Source organism: Temnothorax americanus, unplaced genomic scaffold (assembly GCF_048541705.1).
Source record: "Temnothorax americanus isolate GAGA-0224 unplaced genomic scaffold, ASM4854170v1 Scaffold66, whole genome shotgun sequence".
Lineage (NCBI taxonomy): Eukaryota > Metazoa > Arthropoda > Insecta > Hymenoptera > Formicidae > Temnothorax > Temnothorax americanus.
This window is the reverse complement of record NW_027509788.1, coordinates 171,862-197,540: the sequence shown is the minus strand read 5'-3', so window position 1 is coordinate 197,540 and position 25,679 is coordinate 171,862. Positions and strand designations below refer to the sequence as shown.

The 25,679-nt window shown below is 33.5% G+C and overlaps 4 protein-coding genes across 8 annotated transcripts; 2 read left to right on the top strand and 2 right to left on the bottom strand.

The window, feature by feature from the left end:
* Positions 1–4: 4 nt before the first annotated feature.
* Positions 5–12,484, top strand: Tango14 (transport and golgi organization 14). Of its 2 annotated transcripts, XM_077421346.1 has the most exons (7): positions 5–141; positions 297–392; positions 525–603; positions 1,115–1,320; positions 11,275–11,394; positions 11,986–12,235; positions 12,318–12,484. In XM_077421346.1, the coding sequence occupies exons 1-7, from the start codon at positions 111–113 to the stop codon at positions 12,406–12,408; spliced, it is 873 nt and encodes a 290-aa protein (XP_077277472.1). In that variant the 5' UTR covers positions 5–110; the 3' UTR covers positions 12,409–12,484. The 2 variants fall into 2 exon arrangements, with proteins under 2 accessions (XP_077277472.1, XP_077277473.1); XM_077421347.1 differs by lacking the exons at positions 5–141; positions 297–392; positions 525–603; positions 1,115–1,320 and adding an exon at positions 7,253–7,720.
* On the bottom strand, positions 12,318–16,236 carry Bap60 (Brahma-associated protein 60). Of its 3 annotated transcripts, none has more exons than XM_077421345.1 (7): positions 16,103–16,236; positions 15,448–15,574; positions 14,862–15,031; positions 14,212–14,542; positions 13,864–14,061; positions 13,469–13,727; positions 12,318–13,342 (listed from the first exon to the last, which is right to left on the bottom strand). In XM_077421345.1, exons 2-7 carry the CDS (start codon positions 15,559–15,561, stop codon positions 12,936–12,938), a joined length of 1,479 nt encoding a protein of 492 aa, XP_077277471.1. In that variant the 5' UTR covers positions 15,562–15,574; positions 16,103–16,236; the 3' UTR covers positions 12,318–12,935. The 3 variants fall into 3 exon arrangements, with proteins under 3 accessions (XP_077277471.1, XP_077277470.1, XP_077277469.1); XM_077421344.1 differs by having other exon boundaries at positions 14,212–14,557; positions 15,448–15,572; positions 16,103–16,193; XM_077421343.1 differs by lacking the exon at positions 16,103–16,236 and adding an exon at positions 15,712–15,854 and having other exon boundaries at positions 14,212–14,557.
* Positions 16,237–16,328: 92 nt separating this feature from the next.
* Positions 16,329–17,847, top strand: LOC143905758 (ATP synthase F(0) complex subunit g, mitochondrial). The gene is made up of 2 exons (XM_077421350.1): positions 16,329–16,489; positions 17,504–17,847. Exons 1-2 carry the CDS (start codon positions 16,450–16,452, stop codon positions 17,761–17,763), a joined length of 300 nt encoding a protein of 99 aa, XP_077277476.1. The 5' UTR covers positions 16,329–16,449; the 3' UTR covers positions 17,764–17,847.
* Positions 17,827–25,039, bottom strand: LOC143905748 (tRNA (guanosine(18)-2'-O)-methyltransferase TARBP1). Of its 2 annotated transcripts, XM_077421330.1 has the most exons (11): positions 24,806–25,034; positions 21,746–24,664; positions 21,432–21,661; positions 21,107–21,323; positions 20,879–21,031; positions 20,620–20,784; positions 19,209–19,397; positions 18,957–19,134; positions 18,568–18,902; positions 18,189–18,325; positions 17,827–18,104 (listed from the first exon to the last, which is right to left on the bottom strand). In XM_077421330.1, exons 2-11 carry the CDS (start codon positions 24,512–24,514, stop codon positions 17,954–17,956), a joined length of 4,524 nt encoding a protein of 1,507 aa, XP_077277456.1. In that variant the 5' UTR covers positions 24,515–24,664; positions 24,806–25,034; the 3' UTR covers positions 17,827–17,953. The 2 variants fall into 2 exon arrangements, with proteins under 2 accessions (XP_077277456.1, XP_077277457.1); XM_077421331.1 differs by lacking the exons at positions 17,827–18,104; positions 18,189–18,325; positions 18,957–19,134 and having other exon boundaries at positions 18,731–18,902; positions 24,806–25,039.
* Between the last annotated feature and the right edge of the window lie 640 nt (positions 25,040–25,679).

Genomic DNA, 25,679 nt, shown 5'->3' with positions numbered 1-25,679 from the left:
TTGGAAGCAATGGGTGCAGAATATGGCCATTGCAATTATCGATTGTGCCACTTACATTTTGAAGAAAAGTGGTACAAGATAAAGTAAGAGTAGAGCTCATCTTCAACTAGATGCTGTACCAACAATATTTTTTGGAAGAAAGTAAGCCCATACACATCTTATAATGTATAATCTTTTCTATTCTAAAGAATGTGGTTTTTTATATTCAATAGTATATTGTATATTAAACAATATTAAACAATATTTTTGATAATATAATACACATTATAATTAATGATATTGCATATAATTTATAGCAATGCATGTATTACAACATCAGCAAATGAAAAGATGGATGAAGAGCTACCTGAAGAAAAAAATCTTTATATTTTACAACAAGAGGAAACAAATAGGTACTTAAATATTTGAAAATGTATTTATCTTTCTATTATAGATGATAGTATTTTGTTCTTATAATTAACTTTTTTTAAACATTTTATATTTAGCAATAAAAAGTAATATTACACTAAAATGGTATGTTTCAGTGACACAGTCGAAATCATTCCCGCCTATAACAGAGCAGATGCCAAAATGTGATAAAGATGTCCATATTATTGCTAAGCCGTACGTATTTGTATTTACATTATATTCATACATATGTGTTTTTATAATTATTATTTCTTTTATACTGTTTTTTATAATTAGTCTGTAGATTTTGATTTAAACTTACAACTTATTACAGTCCATTTTATGTTTCTTTTTTTTTAAAAATTGCATTCTGCATTTAATATAACAAGACATAAATAATATTACGTGAGAGTACGTGTATTTATAAAAACAATTGTCTTATTTTAACATGTCTGCATATACATACATATAAGGAACACATGCACACACACACACACATATATAAGATAATTTTAAATAAATAAGGTTATCAATACTATATCTATTTAATTTTAATATTCAAATAAGTTTTTTAAGAGTTTATAATAAATATTTGGTTTATTTTATTTTTATATTTTTTCGTTATTCACGTTATTGACATTTCTAAAATTGTAATTAATACTTCAACTTTCTTTTTACAGGTTTACTATCTGTTTTTTGCTATAATATATGTATATGTTATGTATAGGAGCACGTCCAGCAGCACAATAAGAAGAGAAAAAAATCCGCGGAAGAAAATACTGCAACAACGCATTGTACGATTACAAGGAAGAGTAAAAACATTGGACGAAAGAAACAGACGGCTTCAGAAAAAAGTGAAGATTTTAACTGTAAGGAAGAAGAAAGCAGAAAAAGAAAAGCTTAAGGACCATGAGATTCTACGTCAATTAGGCTGTAAGTTTTTTCTCCGACTTTCGCACGATTGTTATTTGCCCAAATTGATGCACAAATTAAAAGCAAACGTGGAAGACGGTATAGTTCCGAATTTAAACAATTTGCTTTAGGTATATACTTTCTAAGTCCGCGATGTTATAAAGAACTTCAAAAAGAATTAGCATTACCTGCCATACGCAGTCTACATAAGTTTACACAAACGTGGCAAATTAAACCCGGTATAAATGATAAAATTTTTAATGTGTTAGCTGTAAAGTTAAATTCATTGCCACTATTAGAACGTCATTGCATTTTGTGCATTGATGAAATGAGTCTACAAGCTCATTTATTTTACAATGTTTCACAAGATGAAATAATTGGTTTTCAAGATACCGGTAATGATCAGAAAGAACCGTTACCTGCAAAAAGTGTTTTAGTTATTATGGCACGTAGCATTGAAGGTAATTGGAAACTTCCCCTTTGCTTTTGTTTTGTCGAGAATGCATGTAAATTTAATGTATTGAAACCTATTCTATTTGATGTTATACGTAAATTACAACATTGCGCTGCTACTGGGGATGCTTTAATTTTGGACATGGGATCTAACTTTACACAACTATCCCGAGAATTAGATATTTCTGTACAAAATTCAATCTTTTTAGTTGACGGACATGAGGTACTATATATATTCGATACTCCGCATTTAATGAAAAGAACTCGTGATAATTTGTTGAAACATAATATACAATTTGGAAATAACAAAGTTGTTTCATGGGATGATATTATTGAATTTTATAACAGCAACAGTAAACAGTGGATAAAATTGGCCCCAAAGTTAACTCAAAAGCATATCGAACCAAGTAATTTTGATAAAATGAGAGTACCATACGACGCTGTTCAAGTTCTCAGTAATCGTATGTGTGCAGGTATGTGCACTTACTTGTCCTTGGGCCTTCTTCCAAGCGCAGCAGTTGGAACAATAGATTTTATCGACCATTTTGATAAATTATTCGATATTTTAAATTCTTCCACTTTAAATAGTCCAAAGGAATATGCGCAAGTATTTACAGGAAGCGAAAAACAAATTGAATTTTTAGAAGAAATGTTATGTTTTTTAAAAACTATTAAAGTAATTAATGACAAAGGATCTCGTGTAAAAGTTCAATGCTTCGAATGTTGGCAAATAACTATCAACAGCATGATGCAACTTTAGGAAAAATTAAAATGTCATAATTTTCCACATATTTGGACACGAAGAATCAATCAAGATTGTTTAGAAAATTTCTTTGGCTGTGTTAGACAACAAGGCGGTAATTGTGTAAATCCGACACCGATACAATTTAGTCGTGCCTTTAAAAAATTATTTAGTATGAAGATGTTACAACATTCAGATACGCAAAATTGTGCTGTGGATAATGATCGCATGTTAAGTTTAGTTCGTATGTCAGGTTCGAATCCGTCTACTTCCTCAGAATTTATTCCATCTACGGCACGTGTAATTTTAGATATTCCTAATCACGATTATCATAACATGGAACTACCAGAAGTAAATGCCTTTAAATATGTTTTCGGATATTTAATAAAAAAAATGTACAGAAATGCATACGTGTGAAGCGTGTACAGATTATGTAAATGAAAATTTTGACTGTCTTAGATGATACTGCTTTGTATTGTTCTTTCCGAGCTTACAATACAGAGGAAAATCTTTTTGAAAAATTAAATTTACCAAGTAATAATTTTTGTGCTTATATCCATCAATTAGAGGAAATATTTGTGAAAACGTTTGAAAGTAATTGCTTTAAAAAAAACATTGGTATCTATTTATTTCAACTTGCACAGAATGTAACTTTTGAAGCGCCGTGTTTACATTTCCCAACAATTTATTTAATAAAATTATTTTTCCGTATGCGCATTTATTATACTTTAAAACAACATAATAAGGCATGTAAACGTATTCGTAAAAGAAACAGAAAACTTTTGAATATTTTACATTTATAAGTCTTTTTTTTCATATATAATATATATTGCTTTCTTTTTATTTCACACACACACACACACACACATATATATATATATATATAGACAGTTTTATTTTTATACACCATTACTAATTTATATTTCTTAAGTGTATGACTGATTGTGACATTGTATTTGCTAGCATATACTTTCACGTGTTTATGTTATAACAGTTTATGGTCATGGTAATAACAACTTATAATTTTCTTTATCTTTATTTTCTGTTTGCATGCTATGTTTATAATAAATAGATTTCATAGTTACATACACACAGTGTTATAAGTATTAAATATTAAAGTTTTAACTGTAAATATATTAAGTTACTTTCTTTTCCACTCTTTCTTTGGTTCGTACTGAGGTGGATCGAGTAACTGAAGTATGGACTAATGATTGAGTTGGACACAAGAAATTAATAAATATATTTTGGTATAGGAATATTAGGAGTCAAGACATTTTGTTTTACACAAATTGCATATTTTTATTATTGTATATTTTTAACTTTATTTAGTATGACATTTTTTTATTTTCATGTATTAATGTTTGTCAATAAAATTTCTATTTTATATATGTATGCTTGGAACTGACTTTGTTAACTTACATTAATCTATCATACTATTATATAAAACCCGACTGTTTGTCTGTCCGTCCGTCCGTCCGTCCGTCCGTCTGTCCGCGAACTACTCATTCGTTAGTGGACCGAATTTTTATCAAGGGTACATGAAATAGGGGTAGAATTTCCCGGTTAGTGCTATAGGGTGTATAGTTTTTCGTTACCGATTTTCTGGAAACCGGTTTTTTTAATTTCTTCAATTTTTCGGGAAATAATCGACCGAATCTCAAAGAATTATATATGTGTATAAGTATATGAAACAGGGGTAGAATTTTCAGGGGAGTGTTATGATGTGTATAGTTTTTCGTTACCGATTTTCTGGAAACCGGTTTTTCTAATTTTTTCAAATTTTCGGGAAATAATTCACTGAATCTCAAAGAATTAAGTATGAAACAGGGGTAGAATTTTCCGGGGAGTTCTATAAAGTGTATAATTTTTCGTTAAGGATCTTTTTGGAAGCCGGTATTAGAAATTTTTCCAATTTTTCAGGAATTAATTGATTGAATCGCAAAGAATCTATACTATTATATAAAACCCGACTGTTTGTCTGTCCGTGCGTCCGTCCGTCCGTCCGTCTGTCCGCGAACTACTCATTCGTTAGTGGACCGAATTTTTATCAAGGGTACATGAAATAGGGGTAGAATTTCCCGGGTAGTGCTATAGGGTGTATAGTTTTTCGTTACCGATTTTCTGGAAACCGGTTTTTTTAATTTCTTTAATTTTTCAGGAAATAATCAACCGAATCTCAAAGAATTATATATGAAACAGGGGTAGAATTTTCCGACGAGTGCTATAAAGTGTATAATTTTTTGTTACCAATTTTTTTGGAAATCGGTACGGAAATTTTTTCAATTTTTTGAGAATTAATTGACCGAATCTTAAAGAATTGTATATGAAGTAAGGGTAGAATTTTACGGGGAGCGCCATGATGTGTATAGTTTTTGTTACCGATCTTTCTGGAAACCGGTTTTTTTTAATGTTTCCAATTTTTTAGGAATTAATTGACCGGATCGCAAAGAATTGTATATGAAGTAGAGGTAGAATTTCCCGGGGAGTGCTATAAAGTGTACTATTTTTTGTTACCGATCTTTTTGGAAACCGGTTCCGAATGACCGAATTTCAAAAAATTGTACATAAAGTAGGGGTTGAATATTCCGGGAAATGCTATAAAGTATATAATTTTTCGTTACCAATTTCTTTGGAAATCGATATCAAAAGTTTGACGAATTTTTCGGGAAATAATTAATCGAATTTTAAAGAATTGTATATAAAACAAGGGTAAAATTTCCCGAGGAGTGCTATAAACTGTATATTTTTTCGTAACCGATTTCTTTGGGAACCGATATTTTTTTGGAAATTGGTTTAATTGAAAGTAGTATTTTTCAATTTACATCATTTTAGAGAGAAAGAGAGAGAGAGACTATTTGCGTGTTTTATTACATATGTTCTCCGGGGCGAAGCCCGGGTAACCAGCTAGGATATTAACACTAGCATGCCCCGCCGGGCTTTGCCCCGGAGAATATGTAATAAAACACGCAAATAGTTTCTCTCTCTCTAAAGATGAGGGTAGAAGAGGAGAAGCGAGAGAGAGAGAGGAGGAGAGAGAGAGAGAGAGAGAGAGAGAGAGAGAGAGAGAAGGAAAGACTCAAGGAGAAAGAGGAGAACAGAGGGAAAGAGAGAGAAGGAGAGAGAGAGAAAAGGCAGAGAGAGAGAAGACGAAAGAGAACGGCAAGAGAGAGAGAAGAGAAAAGAAAGAGAAAGAGAGAGAAGAGAGAGAGATGAGCTAGAGAGCAACGAGATAGAGAGAGAGGCGGAAATGATCAATTATCTCTCTAGACAATATAGACACGATCGTACATCTCTATCATCTCTCCCTTGCTATATATCCTCTATTCCTCTCTCTCTCTCTCTCTCTCTCTGGTTACCCGGGTTTCGCCCCGGAGAACATATGTAATAAAACACGCAAATAGTCTCTCTCTCTCTTTCTCTTTAAAATGCTGTAAATTGAAAAATACTACTTTCAATTAAACCAATTTCCAAAAAAATATCGGTTTCCAAAGAAATCGGTAACGAAAAACTATACACCCTATAGCACTACTCGGGAAATTCTACCCCTATTTCATGTACCCTTGATAAAAATTCGGTCCACTAACGAATGAGTAGTTCGCGGACAGATGGACGGACGGACGGACGGACGGACAGACAAACAGTCGGGTTTTATATAATAGTATAGATGTGTTTTCTATCTGGCTGCATTAGTCCCGATGAGGCTAGCTGCCATTATAATAAAAGGAGAAGAAAATTTACTATGTGTTTGGTTGGTGTAAGCTATCTATGATTCTCTTTTACATTTTTTTTACATTTTATGCACTTTTTATTATTTTTTATTTTGTTTTACTATTCTTTAATTTGCATGATATTTACATATATATTATTGTATTATTTATATAATTAAGTCTTTGTATGTTTTGTTTATTTTTTATTATTTCATAATTTTTATATATTTTTTTTTCTTTTTTTTTTTACAAAATATTGCCAACACGAGTCATCAACTTATTTACATACTTTTTATCCGCTTTTTAAACGGGCATGTAACAGATTTAACTTTTATTAGTTTTTTCATTTCGTTTACTTTGTTATTGCAATTATCAATGCAGAAATCATGTAACTAGACAGTTTATACATTTGTCACATATACATATACCTATATACATATACATAGTTGTCATATTGTGAATAAAAAAAATTAGATAAAATTAAGTTACAAGTTATATTATATAATTTTCTGAATATTTCCTTGATATTTCCTTTTAATTTGTGACCGTTTAAATATTGATAGCATAAATAATTTATTGATTTGTGTTATACAACTCGTGTATAACACGAAGAAGTAATATGGCACATTTGTACAATTGCTATACAAATTATTAAAATTTATCTGTATTTTGTATGTACCTAACCTATATATATATATATATATATATATATATATATATATATATATATAATTAAAAAATATATAGTGCCAAAATAAATAAATATATAGCGCGCGTCTGGTTGTACATCATGTTTTATTTCTATCTCAAATGTAACCCTTGTTGTTTATGCATGCGTTTCTGCGCGTTATAACGCACGTCAAACATGCGTCTCCATACATTATCCCAATCAAAACACGCGCGTCTGACACGCAACGATAAATTAGAAAGAGAAGAGACTTATAACAGTGAGAGGAAGTGAGACAGATTATTGGTGCTCTGATTGGTTACATACCTCGCACGCGCATGTGCAGTTCATTTTCATCCACGCTAACAACTGTGGTGGAGGCAGGCACCGCTGGCGGGCGGCGGGCAGTGGGCACGGATCTCGTGAGTCTCGTGACACTTCCAGGCGCTCCGAAGGACCGTTGCTGACCGTCGCGTACCGTCGCTGCCCGATCGGTGCCTCACAGCCGATTATGTTGTATAGACACGCGATCGCGCGGCAGCAGGATGAACGTGAACGTGGCAAACGTGCTCCTACGTACGCTGTTAGCGCTCGCGCATCTCTTTCATAACCTGTATACCGCGATCCGTTATGCGTGCGACGCGACGTACCGGTGGTTCATGGAGCCCTGGCGCGCGGGTACCACAGCGGAGCTCGACACGCTCGTCCGCACGCTCGCGAAAGCCAACAAGATACCTAAGCACCTGGTGATCGTGCTCGGACTGTGCGACGAGTCCATCCTGGACTGTGTGCGTATAATTGGATGGTGCATTACACTTGATATACCTTACATCAGCTTCTTTGACCGTAATGGTAAAAATACGATTTGGTATTGATATATCACTGTATCTGTATGTGAAAGCAAATTCGCGAAGAAAAAAAAATGAAAAGAAACAGATCATTTTTTATCTGTACATCTATGTATGTTACTACTACATACGTTTACGCTTACGCGAGCGTTACTTCTGTAGTAACTTACGATTAATTCACTCGTTTACGCGGAGTAAACGTTACAGAAGTAACGCTCGCGTAAGCGTAGTATGTGTTGAGTGCGTGTGTGTTTACGTAGAAAATTTTTAAGTGTAATTTGTCATGCAAGTTTTATCGCTTGTCAGAACCTTGACTGAAATGTGTCTCATTTCAATGTCTCTTCGTCGTTGAATGCGATATCTTGGAGCAATTGCATTTGGAGCTGCGAAGAAATCTCTTTACGTTGCAAATTTTAAATTGAATAGTGCTGTTTCATACATGTTACATGTTTTAAGAGTCTGAAAGATAAACTTGAAACTAGTGCAGTTAGTTCAGCAAACAGACGCTATATTACCGTGATTTCTGCCATAATATACTGATCGAAAGATATTTTTATTATATTCAGCAACAATATTAGTAAAAATATCTATATATCGATATAAAGTTATAAGTCAATTATAATCGGTTGAAAGAAGAATTGTATTAGTTACGAAATATTGCATCTTGCAGTAGGATACAGTTTAAGAGCCTCCGCACAAAACTTCCGTATGGTAATGAAACGTAGATCAACGCATAAGAAACGTATTGACGTATAACGCCGTAACCGTTTCTTGTGCGTTGATCCACGTTTCGTTACACTACGTTATGGTGATCCTAAAGCCGTGATCCTAACCGGTTTTTTTTTCTTAGCACTAATCTTTTAATTGGCTTTATAGAAATGCAAAATTCTTGTCTAGAATTAAAGTACGCATCAAAATCTAGGTCATGGTGGTCGAATTTATATGTGGTGGTCGTCACGTATAACAAAAAATATTAAATTTTTTTTCGTTTTTGATATAAATTCGACCACCATGACCTAGATTTTGATGCGTACTTTAATTCTAGACAAGAATTTTGCATTTCTATAAAGCCAATTAAAAGATTAGTGCTAAGAAAAAACCGGTTAGGATCACGGCTTTAGGATCACCTTAAGTAAGTACTATACGAAAGTCTTGTACGGAGGCTCTAACGCTTCAATCGTAACTTTACGCTTATCAGCTACGCCTTGTTTCACTTTGCGTTTATGTTCGACGTTGCGTCTTTGTTTTTCAAAAACTCAGTTCTGTCGAATTCATTAATGAGTAACGCAGTTGTTTTGTTTTGTAGAAATTAAGTTTTTCCTTGTTTTTATACGTTTGTTTATTGCATCATTTCGTTAATTCATTGCTTATGTAATCGTCAATTTCTTTCGCTTACCTTCAGGTAGTAAGCTGACGTGATTTGTCGTCATTTTAACGTCAATCTAACTTCAAAATGTCGTCAGCTTGCTACCTGGAGCTAAGCGAAAGAGATTGACGATTATATCAGGAAATGATGCAACATGAAAGCATCCTTTCCTTTTCATCAGCCGATTTCATAGACCACCTAAACTTCTGTAGGACGTTTCATATAACACATGTAGAATGCAAAAATTAAATTTACTTATGCATGAACCTTATTTCAAATGTACATAAAAATAAATTTGCCAGCGCACCATCGTTATCACAATCTTGGCCTTGTAGTAAAACTTTAAATTTTTTCCAAAGTCATACTGTTAATTTTATACCATACTAGCTGGTTACCCGGGCTTCGCCCGGTAGTCGTTTTTCTTAAAGGAGTTCCATAAGGAGTCGGGTTGGACAACAAAATAAATACCTATAATTTATACTATTATATAAAATCCTTACGGGTGGTGTGTGTTTGAACGTTAATAACTTGAAAACTATTGGACCGAATTTTTACCATAGGTAAGATTATCATTAAAAATTTTGATAAATCGAAAGAAAAATTTGCACATTCAAGATTTTGCAATCTATATAGATAATATAGATAAAATTATCATAAAAAATTTAATATTTAAAACATCCTTACCTTTTTCCTTTATCACACATCTGCTTTCTTTCTTCTCTCTCTCTCTCTCTCTCTCTCTCTCTCTCTCTCTCTCTCTCTCTCTTTCCCTCCCTCCCTCCCTCTGTCTTTTTCTTTCGTTTTAACTGCTGGTTATTGCAAGAAAACTACAATACCTTACTTTTAATAATTATGTAAGTTTTTAGTCATTTGCGAAACGAACCTCGCAAGTTGACACATACATATGAAGCATGCCACACATAAGACAGGCGAACGGGCGAACGATATACCAATCACCATTTATAATAAGTGAATACATGAATATACGATATATTCGAGATCTTGAATACCAAATCATTTAAAAAAAGATATTTTTAAAATAAAATTTTATTTATTCAATTTTAAATTAATAAATATTTTTTTACATATGAAGCATTTTAACATTTAAGTTATTTTTTTATTCTTTCTTCTGCAGTAAATTTTATACATTCTTATCTTTTTCCTCATCTTTTTCGTTACACTTTCGCTTCCTATACAAAGAATAATTTTTTTTTCCTTCATTCCTTCATTCCTTCATTTCTTCATTCCTATTCCTTTATTCCTTTATTTATTCCTTCATTCCTTTATTTATTTATTTATTTATTTAATAACTCCCCCCTCCGGGGGGAAAGACGTAGTTCTACGTCAAAACACTCTATAGCACTGTCCGGAAAATTCTACCCCTATTTCATATACTTGTGGCAAAAATTTGGTCCAATAGTTTTTAAGTTAAAAACGTTCAAACATACATTTCGGCCAGGTGATGTATGTTTGAACGTTTTTAACTTAAAAACTATTGGACCGAGTTTGAATTTAAAAAAATATAAAATAGGGGTAGAATTTTCCGGGGAGTGCTATAGGGTGTATAGTTTTTCGTTATCTATTTTCTGGAAACCGATTTCTTTAATTTCTTTAATATTTAAAAAATAAAGAATTAAAAAAATCGGTTTCCAGAAAATTGGTAACAAAAAACTACACACCTTACAGCACTCCCCGGAAAATTCTGCCCCTATTTCATATACTTGTGGTAAAAATTCGGTCCAATAGTTTTTAAGTTATTAATGTTCAAACATACACCACTCGTAAGGATTTTATATATTAGTATAGATAATATATCCCAATTGTCAGATATAAAAAAAATGAATTGTATACATTTTAATATATTAAGCTTATTTCTGATGCATTTGTAAATATCTTTATATAATTAAATAATAAGTTAGTTACATTAGTAATGATTATAAAATGTTATTATATGCGAAATAAACATCAATTATATTTTTATGAAGCAAAATAAGGAACAGTTTACAAGAATAGTTTACACAAATTATGAATAAATGTAGATAATTGCAAATAGAACAAAAATTTATAAAAACATTTAATGAAAAAAAAAATATATATACATATAATTTAACGAGAAACCATATTTTTCGATTTAGGAATATGAACGATTGTTGTGCGAATTTAAGTTTTCTCTATTTATATTGTTTTTTCAGGTTTCTTTAAGAAAAATGAAATCAATCTTAAAGAAGAATTTGCGAGAAAGCGGCCTGATCTAGTAGAGCATATTACATGGAATCCACATGCAAAGGCACCTAGTCAAAATGGAGTAATTGGTAGCGTATGCATTTTTTTTCTCTCCATATCCCCTCCTCCCGATTATTTGTATTATTTCTAAGAAAATCGAAGGTTTTCGAATAATTGTTGAACGATGTTGCTTTCCTAATCGATTTCTTAAAACGATTTCCTAATCGCATGTGCAGTTGCATACGAAACAATATGTAAAAAGTACTGCTCATGTCATATAATTGCATTGCAGATAAGATGATTATTATCGAAATAGTTGTAATATAATTTAATTTAATATAATAATTATTTTTCTGTAACTAGTGATATTTCAAACTTCCGTACTTTTTTAACATATTCATTGAGCTTTCCATTTATGCCTTATCAGTCATCAGTGAATGTCATAGAATGACAGTCAAATAAATGTCACATGTCATATATTTTCATGTAACTCAATACTATAAATTTAATATTATATATTGAGTACCTCATTGTCTTTTTTAAAATAAAATTATTTAACCTGCATGAACGAAAAGTCACCTAAAAAACATTTGGCGGCGAAGTTGTTGCAATAACCAATCATTTAGATGTTTAAGCATATCTCTCTCATCATTGTTATTAATTGTACGTTGTAATTACAGGAAGCAAGTCGAAGATAAATGTATCATTACTGTCGGATATAGATAGCAAAGGGAAAATAGTAACGTTGACGCAGTCATTGGCAAAAGCCGTATCTACGGGGAATCTTGACTCGGAAGAAATTACGGACCAACTAATCACCGAAAAGTTACAAATAAAAGGGATGCCCGATCCCGATCTCGCTTTAATATATGGTTACACTTGTTCCACACATGGTGTTCTACCTTGGCACACAAGAACAACAGAATTTTTGTAAGTCCTAAAAAATTATCATGAATATCTGCCAATATTTTTCGATCTTGCTTTATTAAATTAACGATTTAACTTTTTTCAGAATGCTGCCGATGTATGTTAGTATCTCAGTGAAAGATTTCACGTGTCTATTAGAGAGATATAACAAGTGTGTACAACGGTACGGTAAATGATATGTATAATTATTCTTATTTATACAAGAGATACTGTGTATCTGCGTAAGAAAAAATAAATTATCGTAAAGACTGAGCTTCTAACATAATTATTTTACATGCGCTACAAATGCAAAAATAAATCCTTGTGACTGTACCGAGATACGTTAATATCGTGACAAAGATGCATTAAAAAACGTACAGGGTACTTTAAAAAAAAAGTGGTTATCTTTCATTGAGCCTTTCTTCGATTTAAAGTCCGCCGTTCGAATTTTGGAACAAACATTCGATTGAAATTGTGATATATTCGTCATACAACTACATACGTGAAAAACGAAATTCTTTGTTATATTTTTATTTCCACACAGGCATAAAATTTGCTTTGCGTAAATAAATGCAATCTTTTCGCATAATCTACATTAATGTTACAAATGTATGTTTTGAAAGATAAGCCATAGCGTTACATGTTGCAATAATTATAAAGGCGAACACTTACGAATATCTTACATAGCTTTATGATAAAATGGTCAAGTACAGTTTTGATACTTTTACGAGTTCCTGATACCCAATGCTTGCTCCAATTCCGCTCGTTTTTGCTGCACTTTCGTGTAAAAATAACGACATACGGCTTCTTGTGCCCAAGGTTGATAGTAAAATTCAGCTCTCCGTTCTTCTTCCGGATTGCCGACAACGTCTGTCATGGTCTTTAAATCTCTAGTCTGAGAGATGATCCACTTGTTGATGAACTGTTGCGGATCCTTAGCAAAACTCAAGAAGAACTCACGATTAGTCTTCAATTGATTAATCGTTTCGACGGTTTCGTGAATCTTGTTGTCCAAACTCTGGATTTCCTGCTGGCTCGCAGTCGACAGTAAGAAATTGTTCATCTGCGTCTTCAATGTATCATCTACTTCCACGTCGATGTCATAACACGCGGTCTGCTTTGTTTCTGTACCTGAATAATATAAACTTTTATATCAGATATTCTTAATTAATTTTAGCTCATGATATACTTTGTTCTCCACGAAATTATTTCTAAAACGTTAATATTTATCAGGGATAAAAATTGTACCTCACTTACCTTCTACACTTATAACATGATTTATTACAATGGGATCGGGTGGATGCAATAATGGATTCAATCGTTGCGGTATCTCGGCGAATTTCATTCGTGGGCAGGCAAATATCTGTTCCAAGTATTTATCACAGTTAATAAATTCTCTCTCGTGACTGTCTTGGAGCTTGTGCGTCTTTATATATTGCCAGAGCGCGGATATGATGACGGGTCGTGTCTGCGTGTGCACACCTAATAACCGCGCTAATCTTGGGTCCAATTTAAACTGAAATATTATATACAGATTTACAGGAATTAAATTTAAAATCAATGTGGACAGCATTTACCAATTGTGATGAAATGATTAATTTATGTAAAGATTACCAATTAATTTATGTATTAATTTATGTAAAAAAGATTACCTGCAATGGCTGATAATCAAGAAGCAGAAGGATTGTGCAGCGAACATTTTTGTCACCCGGTCTTTTAACTTGAAAACCGTCGGTTTCTTGAGTAGTCAACGTACGATGCCATTCGACCAAATGATTGTCAGGACCATACAGATCTTTGTCCAATTCTATTACCAAACTTTTGAAGAAAGACGAGAACTTTCGTTTCACCTGTAAAATTCATACAGTTATTGTTATCACTGAATATATTTATTTATATGAAATAATTAGACACTACACGCACACGCATGCACACATAATATATATTTATTTATTTATTGATATCATAATTATATTTGATAATCCATTGTGATATTATACCTTATTGGGATCATTTTTTGTATCATCTAAAAGACGCCCTTCGACTCTAAGTTCCCAGGATGCCACAGATCCTTCCTCTCCTTCGCCTGCCTCCTTAGCCGGATAAAATGTATTTGAGATAAAAATACGCAATTTTCGTTTCTGTTTCATTGGACGCTTCAAAGCTTCCTGAATATCGAGACGTTTTCGCATTATAGTCGCATCCAACTTCCTCTCGAACGCCAGCAAGTCCATATAAGCTTGCGACTCTGGCACCAAATCGCGCACTTTCTGAGGCAGTATTTTGTCTGCCAATTTCTTCTTTTTCTTTGATGTGGAATGTGAAAAGTCACTGTTCCAAAAATACCTAAATGAGTTTATTCGAAAACCATAGACACAGAAATTATAAATAATTCTGTAAGCCTTGGGTTGCAGTGGTTGTTCCTAATAAAACTTGGTCTCAAGTATAAACAGAATAGTACTATTTAGATCAAATATCAAGTTATAGATAAAAATAATAAAAAGGACACTCATGCAAGAGTAAGGATGAATAAAAAAAATAGAAAGTAGCTAATTGTTAAAATATAATTTGATTAATAGATACAAAATTTATACATAAAGTAAATATAAAGCGTTTATCTTAAACTTCTCTTGATGACCACGATACTTACGGTTTTTGCTGGGACATAGGAATACGTTGGTCCGCGCTTCTTTTTCCAACAGGAGGGGTAGGCATTGGGCCCTGACGCATATTTGAATAGGGTTGGCTTGGTCTCATTATCCCACCAGGACCAGGCCCAGCGTTACCCATTTGCGGTGGCGGAGTAAATCCAGATCTTTGCTGCATTTGTGACCAAAATCAACTTACATATATCAAGCGTTTGCATAATTTATAAATTGTAACCGTTGCATATAATTATCAAGTATCACAGGAAGTCAATCTCAATATATCCGACATGTTATATCAATATTTTATCTGATTATGGGTTTGTTTTCTATTGCTGAACTGGCTAGTTTAGAGTTTATATGAGGCCTGTTCTTTTTAATTGAACTTTCTGTACAGTTCATATTTTCTTTTTTTCTCTTCAACGTGAAAAGAAACAGAGGAACAATGAACCGTGCAAGAAGTTCAGCTAAAAAGAACAGGCCTCTTTTTCCTTCCAATATGGAGTGAAGAAGATAAACTCTGAACTAGTGTAGCCAGTTCAGCAATAGAAAACATACCTTGTGTATCAGAGTCAAAAGATATATGTTTACCGGAAAGTTGGGGCCAGAATACTGTCTCAGATTCGGCGGTACCGCCGCTGGCGGATATCGCTGAGGCGGTGGTCCATTGCTTCCTGCGTTTGGCACGGGAAATCTCTGTGCCATCTTTGCTCGCACTCTTTAAAGAAACACATAAGCAATTTTAAACATATCTCCATTGCAACATAATTATTATGCGTGAATATACAATAAATACAACACAATACAATAAATACACACACAAATCAAAATATAAAAACACACTGTTTTATTTACATGTGCAGAAACTAATTTAGTTTAATTTAGTTTAATTTGAAATTATATCACAAAATAACGCGACAATCATAAATCGACACCCGACGCACAGGTACAACGTAACCTAGCACGAACAGAAAATTCGTTTCTACTTGCAATATAACGTTACGTATCGATTGCGCGAACGCATTGTACGCTACATGCAAAAGATTTCAGTGAAACGAATTTGCGCGGAAGAAACGCCGATATATTGGCGCTCCCCAAAAATCTACGGTCACTTTAGATCATCGAGTTTCACGAAAGATAACAAAACGAAACTGTTGCGCTCCGTTTCGTCGTGATAGAGCGTATACACGATAATCCAATGAGCGTTATTCACAAATGATATTTATAAAGAGTATCGTCGAATAACCTTGAGACGCTTTTAGTATTTCGGCTTCGTGTTTGACTACGCTTTACTCCGTTTCTTCAGCTTGCTTCAGCTTGCGGTTGCCCTTCGCCCCACTTCGCCCATCGCTTTTGCTCGCTTTCCCCTAGGAATGGGCAAAAATCGATTAATCGACACACGAGTCTTTTTTTTAAGAAGTCGATCGCGCATAAGTTCGACCAATCCCTATATCGAGTTTTTTGTTACTAGACTTTTGTTACTAGACAGAGAAGGAAAGTTTGTCGCTGCCTGTCGCTTATGTCGCTGTCAAGCAATTGACGGAGATCTGTTTGCTTCTTCTTCTTCTTTCTAAAAAATTAAACAGGCAGACGATGGCACGGCTCGTCGCAAAATCCACCGAATTGGTAAAACGTACGGATGACCTTTTAAAAATCTTATCGTGGCACGTTTGTCGTTATATACGATTATTTCAGGCGAGAATTAACCTCGCTGCAACTCGTGCGTGTATTATGTAACGCTCCCCATCAGATTTTCGTGAAATAATTATTTGTGAACCTGTCATTACAAAAGTTTTGTATTCACTTTTGTGTCAGATGTGTCGTTGAATCACTAAAATGGCTTTCTGCTGATTAAATTTTGTGCTCTGTCGAGGTTGTATTTTTCATGACTGAACACAGGAATGGACAAGCCATACTAATTTTTGTAGATCAATTAAAATTCCTTTGAAAGTAGTATATTTTTAGTAATAAATATATTCCCAATTTACTTAAAATTTGTTCATAATAAAAGCATTCTTTGATGTAAAATATGACATGCCTCGTAATGTGACTAAAGAAATAAATCCAGAATTTTTGTAACTATATAACGTCTTTAGTCTGATATTAATGTATATTATGTGTAATGTAATACTCTGAGTCTTTATTTTGTTATTAATGTTTTTAGACTTTGCTGTAAATAGAATTATGTTATACTTTTGCTATATTTCGAGTCTTATTATGTACATATGAAGAATTCTAATGTTGTGAGATTTGTGCTCTAAATTTTGTATTTTATTAATTTTCACTAACATTATATTGTATTAGTTTTTTAATATAAGATAATTTTTTATAACTGAACGAGTGTACATTCTCTGTACTTGAAGTGAAATAGGGTATGTATGTTATACCCTATACATAAGATTTGAAATTTGGCGAAAGCAAGAAGGATTTAGTGCAGTTCAATGTAGCAATGTAAAAAACAAACCTAATGTTTCCATTTAAATGAACACTTCTCTCAGCGCAAAACCACTTGTTTATACATCACAGCATTAGCAGTTAACGCTAGATGTCTGCCTCGTGGCGTGATTCCCAGAACTCTGGGAAATATCCCTTGTATATACATAAGATTTGTATTTAAATAAAATTGAATAATACATATGAATTACAGTTGGGATCAATCAAGCGAAGCCTGTGCTGCAAGTATGGGGCCAGTATGCCAAAGTAGAACTGACGCCACCCACTCTGAAGGACATTCCTGCGATTCGTAGTGGATTTTCAAGATTGATCCATGCTGCAAGGACTGGTCGTTATCGCGACGTCACCGTGCGCGAGGGTATCATAAACACCTTAGTGGCTGCCGAAATATATTGCTGGTTCTTCATTGGAGAATGTATCGGAAAGCGGCACATTGTTGGATATGATGTATAAGTACGCTACATATGTATAATTTTACATAGATAATCTTGTATAAATTATAGACCTGCTCGTAAATATATAAAAATATAGATCGTATATTTTTCTTTTCAAGAAGTGTTACAATGTAGCGAATCGTTTATCTCGGCAAAAATACATTTATTTAATATCGCCATCTTATCTCTTACAAACGTGGAAAAGTTTATTATTTTAACACGTGTTGACTTGCGTATTGCCATATGCAAATTGCAGCGGTAACGTGGACATTCAACGATCGTGTTACACCCACTTGAGGAATTTCTATGCATTTGTCAAAGAGAGGAATGAAATTTGCTGGTATACCATCCTTCTCATTTCTATAAAATAGAATTTCTCATTATCAATTATACTGGTCTCTGGTTACTGGAAGTAACGCGTCATGAGTCGTAATTTATAATTACCCTAAAATAAGAATTGTTTTTTTCTCGAATTGTGTCGTCATCAGATTTATACTATTGACCGTCTGTTCAACCCCAATTAAAGACCATCCTGCATCCTTTCTATCCAACAAGAATTTCTGCAACTCGTGCGGCTTCACCTAAAGATTTTAAAGTAATGCAGTATTTCTTTGGAAATCTACTCACAGTTGTGTGTGTGTGATAAACTTGATAAAGATTTTCCAAAAAAAGATTTTAAATATTTCCAAATCATTCTTAAGGCGTTTTTGAAAGATAAAGACTGTTCCGACTTACAGAAATGAAAATTGCTTATACCAAACTGCGGAAAGTTGCTATTTATAATTTGTTAAAATATAGATTCGAGAAATAATTGTTTATATACCTGTAACATATTTAACCATTTATCAGCAGATACACTGAGAAACTGAAACTCTCTGTCCTTTACGCAATCTGCATTTGCGATGACTAGTGTCTTAACTCCAAATATCTCGCATGTCCTTGCAATTCCGCCTAAATTCGGTGGTCGATCAATAAAAGATGCTACAACTATTAGACCTTCTTGCAGCTGTGCATCTTGCAGAGATATGAATTCGCTCGTCATTTCGAAAATATCACCACGTAAATCTGTAGGCTTTGACGGCTCAATCTTTTTCTGGATATTATTTAAATTCATATAGGTTTCACCATTATTTTCTAATAATTCGGCGTGTGCATCACCTGCAACGTAACTATTTAATACTCTACACAATATTTATTGCCATTTTAGTTTACCTGCGAAAGATTTTGTCAGATATACGGAAGATTCGGTCTCGGTCAGAAATGAATTCGCGTTGTAAAGCTGTAGAGGATGAGCATCACTTTGCTCAAACATCAAGTCTTTAAATACATCCGGACTAATCCATTCGTCACAACTTACGTTAGTCAAACGTGGTAATTCATAGTAAATTGTCTATAAACGTCACAAAATGATGTATTAGTACGTCAAATTCAATTCTTTCTCGAGGGCAAACGTGTAGTGTGTACCTGTAAGCTGTAATCGTTGATTGGATGAAACTTGGAAAAATAAAAATCATCCTGTATTCTAAATGAATTTTTTGTCAAATTTTCCTGTTGTAAACCAATCACAGCAGCCCGATATATACCTTTATAGTCGGGTAAATTACGATCACCATACGTTGCTTTTATTAATTCGTACAATTGTGTCAAAATAAACTATAGACAGAAAAAAATTAAGATAAGCGAAAAATCGTGAGATATGTATACATACGAAGTATTTGAAAAGTGTGGGACCCCCCATTATCCCACTTTTCGAATACCCCGTATATATATTTACATTACATCTTAAGGATGTTCTGGAAGGTTTGTCAAAGTGCTACAAATTGATGAAAATTCAATATCATATTCTGTATTCTCTTTCAAAATTTGGAGCCAAATTTCAAATCGATTCAACAATTTAGATAAAAATTATCAATTTTTGAATATCCGAGTTTTAACACATAACTTTATGGCGTTACAGAAAAAATTGTAAACATTAAAAAATGCTACCAATATGATATTTTACACACAAGTAGATCATCAACAAAGAAAAATATGGCAATAAAATTTGAAACAATTTACAAAATTGTCTTTTCAAGATTAAAAAAAAAGTAGTAACAGTTATTAACAATCACTAAGGGCCGATTGTTTCAACCTGTCGATAAACTACCTAATATTTAAATTATATGTCTATCTTTGTTTAATTTGAAGGAAAGACAAAGACATATATATGATTTAACTATTAGTTAGTTTACCAATAAGTTGGAATAACCGACCCCAAATCTACGTCTTTTACATTCTGTTAGATTTGCCGTAACTATTTAAATACATTTCTTTGTCTTTGGATCTCTGTGGAGAATTATTATCAATGTTTTTAATATTTCCTGTATACTTTTAATTGGGTGTCTCCAGAACATCCTTAAGGCTCTTGGGTTCTTTCTGACATTTTGTAAGATTGTGACGTCAGAAGCGAGAAATTCGTACGTGCTATTTCCAAATAAAAAGGTATATTTGCATAAAATAACACTTCAGATCATTTCAGCACACTTCGAAAATATTCTGAGATTAATTAAGTCTATTCCTTTCCCTTGACAGTTAATAAACAGCCGTAAAATGAATGTAATACAAAAGCTATAGTCATGTGCCTGCGCATAAGCTTTTATCGTATTACATTTATTTTACGGTTGTTTATTAACTGTCAAGGGAAAGGGATAAACTTCGGAGTATTTGTGAAGTGTGCTGAAGTGATCTAAAGTGTTATTTTATGCAAATATCTTTTTATTTGGAAATGGCACGCACGAATTCTCAGCGTGTCATTTCTCGCCTCTGACGTCACAATCTTACAAGGTGTCGGGAAGAGTCCAAAAGCCTTAAGCCTCGTTTTGCAGATTTTACTTGCCTGATTATAAACACGCACGTTAAATTGTTGTCCTAAGCAACATTGTACTATATATGGCAGGGCTGTGCGAATAAAAACTTTCTGATAAGTACTTGAAAGAAGTTTCGCGACATGATAGACAATACTTGCAACAGAGATCGTACACCTTGGTCGGTGCTTCAAACTCTGAAAATATATGTATACTCTGATATATGTATACAAATGTAGACATTTGAGAAGTCTTTCTTTTTTACAGGATTGTAGAATTTATTCGGATTACCTTTGCAAAAAGTGACCACAACGTATCATGCAAATGAATATTTTTCGCAAAGATTCGTATCAACAACCACTCTTGCATTATTCTCACGCTAGACTGATTGTTTTCCGAAAAAATAAAATCACATAATTTTTCCTGTAGTAGAGAGACAAATTCCTACGAAACAATCATCTATTAATTTCTTAATAAGAGTAAAAATAAAATTTAACTAACAACGAAAACTTAGCTCACCTCATCCAACATTGGTTCTAATATCAATAAAATTTGCATTGTTCTGTGTTTTAATTTATGTAAGGACGAATCGTTAAAATATCTCTTGGTTTTATTCTTTTCCAATGCATCGAGTATTAACTGTACAAGTGTTGGTGCATAATTTAATTCTGAATTAATTATTCTTTGCAACAGTATAACCGCCTCTGCTCTGATCGCGGCATCATTATTATAATCCCTATTAATAGAACATCAATATTGTATTAATTATTTACAAAAATTACCTATAAATTTATATATTTATAAATCACTTATTCAAAATAAATATTGATAAACAGATGCTTACAACGTGAAGATGTGTTTTGGATAATATTGACCCAAGTGCTTGACAATAAATAAATGAGCATGATTTTCGATTTTCTTGTTACGCATATATGGAGAACCATGAAATAAACAGTTCTTTAACGGATTTTCTAATTTTATCAAATTGTGTATGTCCAAATTTTTCATTTTAGAAAGTATTATTCTTTTGAATCTTGTATTCTCTCCTTTGCAATTTAGCAATTCAGCAATATACTGCGAAACAAGATAGATATTTCATAAGCGATCGATATTTCAAAAACATCGATATATGTCTTTCGGTATAAATTTCCGACTTACATGATTTACGAATTCTGCGGCATTAAGCACGGCATTAGGCAAAAGGAAAAAGTTATTATTAATAATAATTCCCATGAGGTCTTCCACTGCTGTCCAAAAGATATTGTTCTTTTTACTGTTTATAATACACGTAAAGCCCAAATCAAAAGCACATTCCAGAGTTTTTCTATCGATTATTTCGCTTATAACTTTATTATCAACTATTACTGTTAGTATCTTTGCAATTTCAGAAATGTTTTCTAGTAAGCCTATCTCGAGAAATTGTAGCAAGTTAGATAGCATTGTGGTAACAGGAATCCACGAGGACACTGGAGAATTCACGAGATATTGATGATGAAGTTTTAAGAGAAGCAAATAATATTCCGATGTAATTTTTCCTTTTAAATTTGCATTGATATCCTTAGAAATGTTCGTTAACTCCCGCATAGTCAACAAATGCTTCGTGTAAAAGGTTTTTGGACATGGCAAAGCCAACGCGTTCTGAGAGACATACAAAACGTATAATCCGTACAAATATTGTAGATTTAAACTTTGCAAGTTGTCTATCAAGTTCATACTTTCATTTCGCAATGTTTCTATGTAAACGTTTGCATCCTTTTTCGGTATGAAGAGAGGTGCGTTGACGATATGTGAGGATAAAATGGCTGTATATCTCGTGTAATCTTCGTAAGTCAGCTCTGTGGACATCTTCCTCATGTATTTAATTAAAAAATTAAAAGTGGTACGTATATATAACGTTATAAAGTCCGTCATCTTATCGAGGGGTCCCTTCACGGAAAGATGCAGTAAATGTGACATAAATTCTACTATATATATACTTGAGATTATATCAGCATAAGGTCGTAGAACGATACCATTCAAGGTACACAGCCAATTGTTTAATGATGCTGCGGCAGGGCATAACTTGCACGAGAATATAAGATTTGCATCATATAACAAATATACTATTAATGCAAATATCCTACGACTCTCAAGACTAGCATTTTCAATAAGGAAGGAGACTTGCGAATATTTTTCGCATGTCTCTTTCACGAAAGTTTCCACGTCTTTTTTCGCTAATAATTTCTGCAACCATGCTGTAATAATGTTCCAAACAATTGTTCCTCTCGTGAGACCTTCTCCAGGGGGAAACGTAGCTAAAACATTGGCGAGCAACGGTAGATCGCTCATCTGTCGTACATAATTGGGGATTGCTCTCAAGAGTTCAATTTGAGACGCGGTACGTAGAATATGAGAGTGCATGCTCAGATTTGTTTTCACTAGAGATTTAATGGCATTCAATTCGGTAGTCTGCCAATTGGAATGTTGTATCTCTTTTTGTGAAATTGTTCGTAACGCATGTATGATATAAAATATTGCCACAGGACCCCAGGCTACACAGCTGACCTTCTTGAGAAATCTGTTTAGCAAATCACTTTTCTCTGCGCATTTGAGGAATTGCGAGAGTTCCTTCACAATGCCCGGACATTCCTCATCAGGCTGACATTCGTAAAGAAAGTTATTATTCAGAACATTTACAAACAATTCGAGAAACTGATCGTTAAATATGGTGTCATCCAGTTTACAAACGTGCGATACACCCCACTTTGCAATACGATTATTTTCATGCAGTAAAACTTTCTCGAAAATGCACTGCAGCCATTCAATGTTAAAGCAATCGCAGGCTCTGTGTTCTTCGTTTACTTTTATTAGATCAGCTATATGAATTAAAGCTGGTGTTACTAAGTGTTCTTGCTTCTCTTCTACCGCTTCATACACCAGGAAAAATCTCTTCTTAATGTGATCCATCGACGAAAACGTACCAGATCGATAACAAATAAACGGTGTGATTTGTGCCTTTGTCAAATTCGGTCGTGCCAATTTTAATACAACCTCTTCATTCAGAGAATCAATTGCTTTCTTCATTATGTATAAGGCCTGTTTGTGATATTGTTGCACGGGTGATCGCAATCCCTTTAATACGAACAACCAGAACGTGCTCTTACAATAAATATCACGGTGTAATATATTCATTGAATGTGACGATGTGAGACAAGTGTCTGCCATGATACACAAGACAGTGAGAGACTCTTTTAAATCACTCGCTTCGTGCAAAAAATGGTCCCATAGAGGATAAACGATATATGTCGGAGTAAAAATCTCTACTAACTTAGGAAACATTAAAGCAAACAATCTCCATTCATTGTCTTTCTTTACCTTTACCCACGACTTTATAATGTCTAAATACATGTAACTAAGGTTTTTCAATGCTTTGATCTCTTCGCTAGTGGCGTGAAGTTCATATAAGCGTAAAAATTCTAAAAGGTATTCTAATATCTTCATATACATAATTCTAGACTCGCTGGTTGCGATGTAAGCTTTGCTTAAGCAGAAGAAATACTGCAGATGTTGTTTGATCGAGCTAGCATTATGATAAAGTATCATTTGCAAAATGATTATGTCGCACAAGAGTGAAATTTGTGAGGCGTTTCGCGAGTAATTTGGTGGAAAGATCATTTTTATACTAGGGAAGGAAAGTTTCTCCGCGTCAGCAGGTATCACATGCTTCTTACGATTGCCACTCTGGACATCGTGAAATGCAGATTGATATTCATAACACAATAACAGTCGGCAGAGCTCGAGTTTATCCATATTTAACTCTTCTGTAGTTATCTCTTGATTGTAACACTGTATCAAATGATGTACGTCAAGCTTGTACTTGCTGTCTATAGTTTGTAAAAGTGAGATGTTCACTGTGGAGAAATGTAAATAACGATTGTGTAGATCCATCTTATTTTTGGGTTTCCTTCACGATTGATTCAAACTGTTGAACCGTTTCAATTCTTAATACACAGTACAAGATGCATGTACGTGGTATCCTTTCATTTGCGAAAAGGTCTCTCTCTCTCTCTCTCTCTCTCTCTTTCTCTCAGTGCTATCCTAGAAATACGTACAGTACAAACAAATCAGAAAGGTACAGAAAAGTTCATTATATTTACCAGTTAGTAAAAAGACTATATTACAAAAGTGTATTACATTTTCAGTTATAAAGATATAATTTCTCGTATAATTTTCTCTTACTATTTTCGGTTTAATTATTGCTTCTTGCCGTGTGTCATGACGTCCGTTACTTTTCTTTTTGCTGAATCTCGCCGGATGGTTTGGAATGCCTTCAATCTGTTCTTTCAGATTATATAGCACATTTATTTAAATAATATCCGTTACATGTGCCTAACAAAAGAGATCACACCGATCACACGTGGCGAGTTCACTTTGAGTTGACAAATTTATGGTAGTTGGATTGTTGGAACAAAAAGTTACTGTGCAACAACGCCCTCTCGCCGGTTATCGCAGCTGGAGTAAGAAGCACTAAAGCAAAACAAGTTACAGATGGTAACAGAGGTGATGTATGTACATTTCTACCGGAAATAAGTTGGCGCTGCAAGTTCATATTTTTTAATTTACTATAGCTCAAACGATTGCTCCCTAATTGCTCCCTCAGAATCGACGATTGCTCCCCTTTTAAGATTATTATTTTTTGAGATATTTAATAAAAACGAAAAATTTCTAATTTTTATTGAAAAACATATTTATAATAACTCTATGCAACTTTATAGGGCATAGAACGATTGCTCTTTCATTGCTCCTTATTGATCCATCATAATTTTAATGATTTATTGCATTTTTATTGAAAAAATAACAAATTAATCATTTCAGTATCGGCCGCCTATTGTAACTATGGCTCGGCAGCGCATGCGCATGCTACCATAACTATGCGCACGCGCATGCTACCATAACTATGCGCACGCGCGATGGTATCTGTTAGAGCTTTTACGGATACCATAGCATATGCGCGTATGGCTTCTGCTTTCTGCTCATGGCTCCTGCAATTTTATGTGCTTCCATCTTAACTATTTCTCGCTTCGCTCTATTGGGATTTTTAATCGCTCCATTC